At 41.7% G+C, this 12,760-nt stretch overlaps 1 protein-coding gene across 1 annotated transcript in view; it reads right to left on the bottom strand.

Annotated features, from left to right (window-relative positions):
- Nucleotides 1-12,760, bottom strand: part of LOC126458188 (ryanodine receptor) — a 740,760-nt gene that overhangs the window by 337,210 nt on the left and 390,790 nt on the right. Inside the window, exon 33 of the mRNA XM_050095064.1 lies at nt 2,484-2,652. Coding sequence (XP_049951021.1) covers nt 2,484-2,652 — 169 coding nt within the window. The remainder of the gene's footprint in view (nt 1-2,483; nt 2,653-12,760) is intronic.

Genomic DNA, 12,760 nt, shown 5'->3' with positions numbered 1-12,760 from the left:
GTAGATTAAGTGTTGTTGTGAATAGGAAGGAGCTGTAAACACACTGAGTGAACAAATTGGAAATTGAGGAGGGCCACCAGCAATTGTACACAGCACTCAATGTCTTGATTTGTACAGGCCAGTATATGTCATTTATTTAGAATGACACGAGCGGGAAAAAAAGAGAATTGTGTAACATTTTCTTTGGTTCAACTATCATTTTTTATGTAGTAAGTTCTATTCTTTAGCCTGCAACAGAGATTTTAATACCATTGCAATTTTGACAGAATTTCTCATGTGGAGATAGCACTGTTTCTCTGTCTCAATACGAATTACATGAATGAAATAAAGACAGGTACCTGTATTCATTAAACCTAAAAGCAACACAGATATCAGGTAAACATAGTTGTTACATATTACTATCATCATTAGGCTTATTTCCTGATTCCAGGAAACTGTATAAATTGACAAATGATATACAACTTGGGAAGAAACAAGAATCATAAAGCATCTACTTTAACAAAAATCTGTAAAACTTCCATGTCTGCCTGTTTGAACACAATTCTCCAAAATTACTGATAAATTTTCATGGGGTTTTTGCAGGTAACTTGAGTATATTTTGAGGCACTGTGTAGGCTTAATTTATCAAAATCTGATCACAGAAAAAAAACAGCATGATTTAAAGTTTTATCTAAAACCATCCTATCTGTCTTTTTGAACCTGACAATTTCTTTCATGGGGTTTTCACAGGTAACCTGAGCATAGCCTGAGGCACTGGATACTCTTTATTTAATGAAAATTGGGTCACAGAAAAAAAGAGTTATCATAACTGAAAGTTTTAACCATACTTATGTTATAAATGTGAAAATAACCCCGCCTGTTATATCTTCATGACTAATCCGCTGGACCGAATTTGACGTAAAGATAGGTTCTACCCTAAGGAAGAACATAGGGCACTCTAGAAAATCTGTAGTACAAGATACTTATCGATTTGAAGAGAAGAATAGTACATGAATTAGGGAAAATATTTACTCTCAGTAAAAGTTATTTACTCTTTAACTTTTGAGCCTTAACATATTTTTGAAAATGCTTTTATTGGTTGATAGGTGCTCCATGGTATGATTCAAAGTAATGATTACAATTCTTATACAATCTTCAATGTGTTTAATTTGTACTTCCACACTATTTGTTGGATAATGTACCCATTGTTAGAGAGCTGCTCATAAAGTATTGGACTTTTATTTACAAAATCATCTTTATTCGGATACAACTGTTTGACACTAGTCACCTTCAAAGTAGTCCCCTTTGGCTTCTACGTGCCTCTTCCAATGCTGCTGCCACTGGAAGCTTTGCTGGAAAGCCTCTTTTGCTGAGGTGCCTATTTGCCCTGTCAAATTTTACATGATGTCTTCTCTTTTCTGAAACATGGTCCCTTTCAGAGTCTTTCTAAGTTTAGGGAAAAGTCAGAAACACCTGGTGCTAGGTCAGGGGACTAGGAAGACCAACAAACCATAGCACTGTGGTGTTTAGCCAAAACACTCTGAATTAACTGAGAACAATGAGAGTGTGCATTATTGTGGTGAAGGTGCCAACTGCCTGCTCCCCGCAGCCCAGTGTTTGCATCTCACTGCTTCATAAGGGCAATATATAGCCTTTTGGTAATACTTCTTATTGACATCGGTAAGAAAGTTATGATTACTGTTCACAATACTCAGCATGTTCTGTGTGATCTCCAAATGAAGTTGCTTCTGCTCAGTTGTTAGCGAGTTTGTCACAAATTTTTCTGAGATCCTCCTGAGGCCCAAATGTTTCAAAAATTGGGATGAATGGATTCAATTCTAATTTTAATCTCATCTGCAAGTTCTCTGTTTGTGATTCAATCACCCTGCATCACCAGGGTTCTTACATGATTAACAACAACCTCATTTGGACATATTGAGGGCCTACCTGAATGTGCTTCACTCTTCACTGATGAGCAACCATGTTTGAAGAGGTTGTACCACTCCTTTATCTGTGTGGTACCCATTGCTTCAACCCCAAATACTTGTTGAATCTTGCAGATTGTTTTAACTTGACATTTTGGATGCTTAAAACAAAATTTGATGCAATAACATTGTTCCACTTTTTATGCCATTTCACTCACAATATAAAATCTGATGACAACTACTTACATGTATTCACTTGTCATTGGGTAGCCAATGACTGGTTGTTTCTGCAGTCATGAAAAAATCAGACATGCGTACAATGTATGCCTATAAATTTACAGGAAAGGAAATGCATGACCCAATACCATTGTTGATTTCAACAATAAAAAAATAAGGTCGGATGGTTTTTGAACAGCCTTTGTATAACGCATACTTACTTCAGTAGCATGATGCATAGATTCACACTTCTGCCCATACCCCTTTGTATACACTGCTCAGCAGAAACTACTGATATGCGAGTGCAGTTGCAGGTAACAGCTAGTCTAAAGTAAGAATGAGTTATAACAGATAGTTTTGTACCTGAGACATGCGGACTTGTGCTGTTCGTGGTGGCTGAAGTGTATTTGTACGTGCCATACCAAGTGGTTTATTTCTTTCTGGTAGTATTTCCCCATCTATACCACCTGGTTCTGGAGTTTTTGCTTTCTTCATTCCTTCACTGCTTGCATCTCGTTTTCGGGAGAAAAATCTGCAACCACAAGAAGATAAAAATGTATATTCTAATTATGGCAGTTGTTACCATTATTCCTTCCATTACCATATTTATATTCTTCCAAGGACTTTCCATTACCCAAATTATGGGAGTCTTACTCAGATGATAATTTTCTCTGAGAAGACTGAAACTTGCTTATTTTAAATTAAATGCTATGAAGATGTGTGTAACAGATAAACATATAATCAATGGTATGAGTAAAGCACATTCTGATACATAGTGTCTGACCCTTAGGACATAAATTAAAATTCCTTTTAACATAAAAGTGATTCATTTGTTTTGGGCCCGTGTTGATGCTGTCAGTGGCCCTCTTTTTCCAATTTGTCCATGACAACACCAACTCAGAGTGTCAAAGCATACATATAACCTCATACAGCAACTGAACGCCACACATCACAAGACTGCTTGCCACTGCTCTTGTTATGGTGCATGCACCCTCTGTACAAAGACAGATTGGAGTGCACAGTGACTGCTCGTTTCTTTTTACACTACTTAACAAATATCCACTACCATGATCATTTTTAAGTGGAACGAATACCCATAGTGGACCAGTGTATTTGATAAAATGCCCTGTTATGCTACATATCTGTGAACTCTAGCTAAAGAGGTCGTGCATAATTGCTTATTCATATGCAACAATATTTTCATTTCCTCAACAGGTACGTCATTTACATGTATCATTAATGATTATTACTCCCGCTCATGCTTAACAATATTTGATAAAACTTGCTTCATTGTGTCATGTGTCATAATTTAAACATTATACAATTTGTCAAAACAATTTCCCAGATTTAAGCCAGATGGAGAGGTGCATCCAATACACATTTGAGAGTACTTTCATTATCAAAGCAGGTGGGATGACCTCGTGAAAACATATTATGCATTAGGTTACTTAACAGGAGATGCAGCTGAATGGGATAGTGCTCATTCACAAGATTTTAAATTTTGACGGGATTTCCAGGAAAGTTTTAAATGAAAATCTTGGTGTCCCAGCACACAGGAAAAATTAACACTTGAACTATTAGACCAGAAATATTACAATAGTCCTCAGAGTACTTATAATAGGTATATTGAATGGCACATCATGAAAGCTAAATATCTAGATGGTCCAATAGACAAAGTATATTTAGTCAAGGCATTAATAAAACAGCTACCACACTATATGAGGAAAGAGTTATGTACAGAGGACGAACAAATGTTAATGATTTGCTTACTTTCATAGAAGGATTAGAAACAATGAATACAGGAAGGAATAAAAGTTTCCAGGATAGTGACTGGGTTAATACAAATAAAAACAATAAATCTTTTCTAGTCCATTTGTAAAGAAAAGAGAAACTAATTATTGTGCATAATAACAGAAATAAGACAAGAAGCAATGATGGAAACAATATACATTCACAAGTTTTCTTACCTCATAATGTCTAACACAAATAAAAATTCTAAAAACGTGGTCATAACTAATTCTAGAAAAGATGTAGTTCAAAATAAATATCCCTATACAGTTGTGGAAAATGGAGATTGCCCTGGATCATGTGCCAAAATCCAGGATATACTGGTTGCATGTAATCATAAAATACTCATCACAGAGTAGTTCTCATCTACATCTACATCTACATGGATACTCTGCAAATCACATTTAAGTGCCTGGAAGAGGGTTTATCAAACCACCTTCACAATTCTCTATTATTCCAATCTCGTATAGCGCGCAGAAAGAATGAACACCTATATCTTTCCGTACGAGCTCTGATTTCCCTTATTTTATCGTGGTGATAGTTCCTCCCAATGTAGGTCGGTGTCAACAAAATATTTTTGCATTTATAGGAGAAAGTTGGTGATTGGAATTTTGCAAGAAGATTCTGTCACAACGAAAAACGCCTTTCTTTTAATGATGTCCAGCCCAAATCCTGTATCATTTCTGTGACACTCTCTCCCATATTTCGTGATAATACAAAATGTGCTGCCTTTCTTTGAATGTTTTTGATGTACTCCATCAGTCCTATCTGGTAAGGATCCCACACTGTGCAGGAGTATTCTAAAAGAAGAGGGACAAGTGTAGTGTAGGCAATCTCCTTAGTAGTCTGTTACATTATCTAAGTGTCCTGCAAATAAAACACGGTCTATGGTTAGCCTTCCCCACAACATTTTCTATATGTTCCTTCCAATTTAAGTTGTTCATAACTGTAATGTGTAGGTATGTAGTTGAATTTACAGCTTTTAGATTAGACTGATTTATCATGTAACTGAAGTTTAATGAGTTCCTTTTAGCACTCATGTGGATGACCTCACACTTTTCAATATTTAGGATCAACTGCTACTTTTTGCACCATTCAGATTTCTTTTCTAAATCGTTTTGCAGTTTGTTTTGATCTTCTGATGACTTTATTGGTCAATAAACGACAGCGTCATTTGCAAACAACCGAAGCCAGCTACTCAGATTGTCTCCCAAATCGTTTATATAGATACGGAACAGCAAAGGGCCTATAACACTACCTTGGGGAAAGCTAGAAATCACTTCTGTTTTACTCAATGACTTTCCATCAATTACTATGAACTGTGACCTCTCTGACAGGAAATCACAAATCCAGTCACCTAACTGAGACGATATTCCATAAGCACGCAATTTCACTATGAGCCGCTTGTGTGGCATAGTGTCAAAAGCCTTCCAGAAATCCAGAAATATGGAATCGATCTGAAATCCATTGTCAATAGCACTCAACACTTCATGTGAATAAAGAACTAGTTGTGTTTCACAGGAACGATGTTTTCTAAACCCATACTGTGTCAACAGACCGTTTTCGTCGAGGTAGCTCATAATGTTCGAACACAATGTATGTTCCAACATCTTGCTGCATATTGACGTTAATGATATGGGCCTGTAATTTAGTGGATTATTCCCACTACCCTTCTTGAATATTGGTGTGACCTGTGCAACTTTCCAGTCTTTGGGTATGGATCTTTCGTCGAGCGAAAGGTTGTATATGATTATTAAGTATGGAGCTAATGCATCAGCTTTCTCATAAAGAAACCTAATTGGTATACAGTCTGGACCAGAAGACTTGCTTTTATTTAGTAATTTGAGTTGCTTCACTACTCCGAGGATATTTACTTCTATGTTACTCATGTTGGCAACTTTTCTCGATTTGAATTCTGGAACATTTCAGAAGGCTGTGTTTAGTAACTCTGCTTTGGCAGCACTGTCTTTGATAGTATCTCCATTGCTATTGCACAGAGAAGGCACTGATTTTTTCTCGCCACTAACATACTTCACATACGACCAGAATCTCTTTGGATTTTCTGCCAGGTTTTGAGACAGATTTTCGTTGTGGAAACTGTTAAAAGCATCTCGCATTGAAGGACACGCTAAATTTCAAGCTTCTTGAGGATTTTGCTCTGTTTAAATTTGGCATGTTTGTTTCGTTGTTTCTGCAACAGTGTTCTAACCCATTTTGTGTACCAAGGAGGATCAGGTCCGTCGTTTGTTAATTTATTTGGTATAAATCTCTCAATTGCTGCCGATACTATTTCTTTGAATTTAAGCCACATCTGGTCTACACTTATATTATTAATATGGAATGAGTGGAAATTGTCTCTCAGAAAGGCATCAAGTGAATTTTTATCTGCTTTTTTTGAATAGGTATATTTTTCAAGGATTTGGGGATTACAATATTCAATCTCGCTGCGACAGACCTGTGTTCACTAATCCCTGAATCAGTTTTGATGCTCGTTATTAACTCAGGATTATTTGTTGCTAAGAGGTCAAGTGTGTTTTCACAACCGTTTACTATTCGCATGGGCTCATGAACTAACTGCTCGAAATAATTTTCAGAGAATGCGTTTAGAACAGTTTCGGATGGTGTTATATGCTTACCTCCGGAATTAAACATGTATTTTCGCCAACATATTGAGGGTAAATTACAGTCACCACCAATTAATATCGTATGAGTCGGGTACGTGTTTGAAATCAAACTCAAGTTTTCTTTGAACCTTTCAGCAACTGTATCATCTGAATTGGGAGGTCAGTAAAAGGATCCAATTATTATTTCATTCCGGTTGCCAACAATGACCTCTGCCCATACTAAATCACAGGAAGTATCTACATAAATTTTGTGACTAGTTAAACAACTTCTGACAGCAACAAACACGCCACTGCCAACAGTGTTTAGCCTATCCTTTCGGAACACCGTTAGGTTCTTCGCAAAAATTTCGGCTGATCTTATATCCGGCTTTAGCCAGCTTTCAGTGCCTATAACGATCTGAGCACCAGTGCTTTCTATTAGCACTTGGAGCTCTGGTATTTCCCCAACACAGCTACAACAATTTACAACTGTTATACCAATAGTTCCTGTATCTACGTTCTTCCTGTGTTCTGCCTGCACCCTTTGTGACTGCTTGTGTTTTCCCGAGACCATCTAACCTAAAAAACCGCACAGTCCACGCCACACAGCCCCTGCTACCCATGTAGCCGCCTCCTGCATATACTGCATATAGTGGACACCCGACATATTCAGCGGAACCTGAAACCATACCACCCTTTGGCGCAAGTTGAGGAATCTGCACCCTACACGGTCGCAGACCCTCCACTCACCCCTGTACCAGAGGTCCGCAATCAGACCTGTGGACTATGCTGCAAATGGTCAGCTCTGCTTTTATCTTGCAAGCAAGACTGGTAGCCTTTACGGCTTCTGTTAGCTGCTCAAAACCAGAGAGAGTCTCTTCTGATCTGAAGTGACACAAATCATTGGTACCGACATGAGCAACCACCTGCAGTTGGCTGCACCCTGTGCTCTTCATGGCATCCGGGAGGACCCTTTCCACTCTGGAATGACTCCAACCGGTATGCACACGGAGTGCACACTGGTTTTCTTACCCTCCTTGTAAGCCAAGTCCCTAAGGGGCCTCATAACGCGCCTAATTTTGGAGCTCCCAACTACCAGTAATCCCACCCTCTGTGACTGCCTGGATCTTGCACGCTGAGTGGTTTCCTCTGAAACAGGGCAGGCGACAGCATCTGGCTCAGTGACAGTGTCAGCCAGAGACAGCACCTGGAACTTGTTTGTCAGACAAACCAGGGAGGCCTTACGTACAGCTGCCTAGGAAGTCTTTCGCCGCCTGCTTTGCCCCGGGGTGACCTCCCACTCGACTACAGGTGAAGGGTCAGCCTCAGTGTGAGCAGTAACTGCGTTGGCCACCGGTGAGGACCGATCAGAGGACTCTGACATGGTGGACATCCATTGGATCCCCACAGCCAGCCCACAACAGTGGTGCCCATCCACTGCAGCCTCAAACTGTGTAACCAAAGCCATCACAGCCTGAAGCTGAGAGTGAATTATCACCAACACGGCTCGCATCCGCACACGACAATCACAGTCCCTGTCCATGCTAAAGACCGTGGAAAACTAAACTATGCAGGTAAACAGTCTATCGGCATGTGCTCCACAATCCTACTGTAGACCCTGATGAAAACACATGAGCTGTGTCTAGTAATAAGCAGATATTCAAAAACCTAACTACCGAAGCACTCAGGTGAAATTAAATAATTTGCCATTGATTAGGAACTTGTAATATATCACAAAAATCGGTTTACTTTCCAACATAAATGAAAACGTGAGAACTGTGGCTATTAGATATTGAATTTACACGCAGAAACTCAAGAAACTAAACTATTAAAGCACACAGACGATATAATAAAATTCACTCCTGGTTAGGAACTCGTAAATGACACAAAAGCGGTTACTTCCCTGTTGCTGCGTCTGTCTCAGTCGGCTACTACAATGAAACAGAGGACTTTACATCAAAACCTACTGTAAGTGAGAAATAGGGAATACGAAAGGAGAAATTCACATTGATTCAAGCACAAGATTTCCTTGATTCAGAAGAGCTGGTAACTACATGCAAAAAGACGGATTTATTTCCTACTTTATCAATTACACACATTTATCTAATATTAATTACTGGTACCACAGATAAATTAATTAAACAGGAAACCAAGACAGCTATAAATATAGAACCATTCTCCTTCACATGGCCTAACATAAATATTCAAATACAATTGGGAGAAGGAAACTTGCTACTCACCCTGTAGCAGAGATGCTGAGTCGCAGATAGGCACAACAAAAAGACTCACAATTAAAGCTTCCGGCCATTGGCTTTCCTCAACAATAGACACACATACGGACACACACACACACACACACACACACACACACACACACACACACACACACACACACACACACACATGACTACATCTCAGGCCACTGAAACCACACTGTGAGCAGCAGCACCAGTGCATGATGGGAGTGGCGATTGGGTGGAGCTATGGAGGAGTCTGGGGTGGGGAGGGTAGAGATATTATGGTGGGGGTGGCACACAGTGAAGTGCTCCATGTTAGACAGAGGGCAGGGGAGAGGCGGGGAGAGGGGGTGCCAGTAGTGGAAAAGAAGAGAAATAAAAAGATTGTGTGTGGTGATGGAATGATGACTGTGTAGTGCTAGAATGGGAACAGGGAATGGGCTGGATGGGAGAGGACAGTGACTAACAAAGGTTGAGGCCAGGAGGGTTACGTGAATGTAGGATGTATTGCAGGGATAGTTCCCACCTGTGCAGTTCCGAAAAGCTGGTGTTGGTGGGAAGGATCCATATGGTACAGGCTGTGAAGCAGTCATTGAAATGATGGATATTATGTTTGGCAGTGTGTACAGCAACAGAGTAATCTGATTGTTTCTTGGCCACAGTTTGTCGGTGGCCGTTTGTGTGGACAGATAGCTTGTTGGTTGTCATGCCTACATCGAATGCATCACAGTGGCTGCAGCCTAGCTAGTAAACCACATGACTGGTTTCACAGGTAGCTCTGCCTTTGATGGGATAGGTGATAAGTGACCGGACTGGAGTAGGTGGTGGTGGGAGGATGTACAGGACAGGTCTTGCATCTAGGTCTAATACAGGGATATGAGCCAATGAGGTAAGGGATTGGGAGCAGGGGTTGTGTAAGAATGGAGGAATATATTGTGTACTTTCAGTGGACGGTGGAATACCACTGTGGGAGTGGTGGGAAGTATAGTGGGCAGGACATTTCTCATTTCAGGGCATAATAAGGGGTAATCGAAACCCTGGCAGAGAACGTAATTCAGCTGCTCCAGTCCTGAGTGGTACTGAGTTATGAGGAGAATTCTCCTCTGTTACTGGATGGTTGGACTTTGGGAGGTGGTGGTTTGTTTATGTATTAGGTTGGTAGGATAATTATGGTCAGTGAAGGCTTCAGTGAGACCCTCGGTATATTTCGAGAGGGACTGCTCGTCACTGCAGATGTGACAACCATGGGTGGCTAGGCTGTACAGAAGGGACTTCTTGGTATGGCATGGGTGGCAGCTGTTGAAGTGGAGGTATTGCTGGTGGTTAGTAGGTTTGAAATGGACGGAGGTACTGATGTAGCCATCTTTGAGGTGGAGGTCAACACCTAGGAAGGTGGTTTGTTGGGTTGAATAAGACCAGGTTAAGCAAATGGGGGAGAAGTTGTTAGGTTCTGGAGGAATGTGGATCCAGATAGCAAAGATGTCATCAATGAATCTGAACCAGGTGGTGGGTTTTGGATTCTGGGTTTTTAGGAAGGATTCCTCTAGGTGGCCTATGAATAGGTTGGCATAGGATGGTGCCATGTGGGTGCCAATAGCCACACTCCATCTGCAAAATTCTCTTGCTATGCAATTCAAAATTCCTGGAATGCATAACACACACTGAAACTCTTGCCCTGCAGGAACGTGAGCAACATACACAATGCCATCTCAAAAAGCTCTCCATCCTGCTCACTTCCTACTCCCACTTCAGAGTACCACTGTACACCACCTCTACAACAAGCTTCAAACCTTCCACATATCCCCTTATAGCTGACAGACCCTGTCTCGGAGACCTACTACACTTACCCCACCCTCAAACATTCCCTCCCACCACCACACAGAATCCAGAACCTAAACAGCCCCACAACACAGTCATGAACCTTTCCTCCAAAAGTTTTAGCCCCACAGAAATAGCTGTCCTTTTCAAAGGTCTCACCTTTTGCCCCACTCCCAAATTTAACAATGCAGCACTTGTCAAAGAACTTCTCTCCTTGTCCCAGTCCCTACAGTGGTAACACTTTTTTGCCACGAACCCTACCAATCAGGCTCAACAAAATACCAATATTGAACCTTGCCTAACTCAGTTCACTCGGCATCCAACTGTGATCCACCCCCACTGCCCCCCAAATGAAGCCCTGTTGACTTTCCAGAATTTCTTAACCTCGAACCTTGCCTCACCATCATTCCCCAAATGCCGCAACATGCAAACTAACCTTACATCCGCAGAAAGAACCACACTCCACCATCTAAAAACTGATCCCGATCTTAATCCTACCTGCAGACAAAGGCTCCACCACTGTTGTTTTGAACCACAAGGATTACCTGGTGGGAGGACTCTGTCAGCTGTCAGATACTTCCACCTTCAAACCTTGCCACAGTGACCCCATACCAGTAATCCAACAGAATCTCTAGTCACTAATCAAATCCTTAGGCCAATCCCAGAACCTCTCCCTGGAGTCCATCTCTCTACTCACACCTACCACTCCCTGCACTCCTACCTTCTACATGCTTCCTAAAGTACGTAAACGTAAGCACCCAGGACGCCTCATTGTGGCCGGTTACTGTGCCCCCCACTGAGAGAATCTCTGCTCTTGTAGACCAGCACCTTCAATCTATTACCCGGAACCTATGCTCCTATATAAAAGATACCAACAATTTCCTCCACCAACTCTCCACAGTTCCCGTCCCTTTACCCCTTGGTGCCCTGCTCATCACAACTGATGCCATCTCCCTGTACATTCCCTAATGCCAATGGCCTTACTGCTATTGAACACTACATTTCTCAATGCCCAATGGATTTCAAACCAACAACCTCCTTCCTAGTTCCCATGACCACCTATATCCTCATCCACAATTACTTCTCCTTTGAATGCATTACCTACAAACAAATCCGGGGTACAGCTATGGGTACCCACATGGCGCCATCCAATGCCAACCTATTCATGGGCCACCGAGAGGAATCCTTCCTAAAAACCCAGAATCCTAAACCCCTCACCTGGTTCAGATTCACTGATGACATCTTTGCTATCTGGATCGAAGGTGAGGACACCCTATCCACATTCCTCCAGAACCTCAACAACTTCTCCCCCATTTGCTTCACCTGGTCCTACTCACCCCAACAAGCCATCTTTCTAGATGTTTACCTCCACCTCAAAGATGGTTACATCAGTACCTCCATCCATATCAAACCTATTAACCACCAACAATACCCCCACTTCGACAGCTGCCACCCATTCCAAAGCCCTTTCGTACGGCCTAGCCACCCATGGTCATCGCATCTGCAGTGATAAGTAGCCCCTCTCGAAATATACCGAGGGTCCCACTGAAGCCTTCACTGACTGTAATTATCCTCCCAACCTTCTACATAAACAAATCTCCCATGCCTTATCTTTCCAGTCTCCCACCACCTTGCAAAGTCCTACCGTCTGGCCACAGAGGGACATTACCCTCGTAACTCAGTACCAACCAGGGCTGGAGCAACTGAATTACATTCTCTGCCAGGGTTTTGATTACATCTCATCGTGCCCTGAAATGAGAAATGTCCTGCCCACTCTCCTTTCCACCCCTTCCACAGTGGTATTCCGTCATCCACCGAACCTACACAATATACTCCTCCATCCTCACACAACCCCTGCTCCCAATCTCTTACCTCATGGCTCATATCCCTGTAATAGGCCTAGATGCAAGACCTGTCCTGTACATCCTCCCACCACCACCTACTCCAGTCCGGTCACTATCACCTATCCCATCAAAGGCAGGGCTACCTGTGAAACCAGTCATGTGGTTTACAAGCTAGGCTGCAACTACTGTACTGCATTCTATATAGGCATGACAACTGACAAGCTGCATGAATGACCACTGACAAACTGTGGCCAAGAAACCAGCGGAGCACCCTGCTGCTGAACACGCTGCCAACATAATATCCTTCATTTCAATGACTGCTTCACAGCCTGTACCATGTGGACCCTTCC

This window comes from Schistocerca serialis, chromosome 2, assembly GCF_023864345.2.
Source record: "Schistocerca serialis cubense isolate TAMUIC-IGC-003099 chromosome 2, iqSchSeri2.2, whole genome shotgun sequence".
Lineage (NCBI taxonomy): Eukaryota > Metazoa > Arthropoda > Insecta > Orthoptera > Acrididae > Schistocerca > Schistocerca serialis.
Note: the sequence above shows the minus strand (reverse complement) of the source record. Positions and strands in the feature narration are given on the sequence as shown.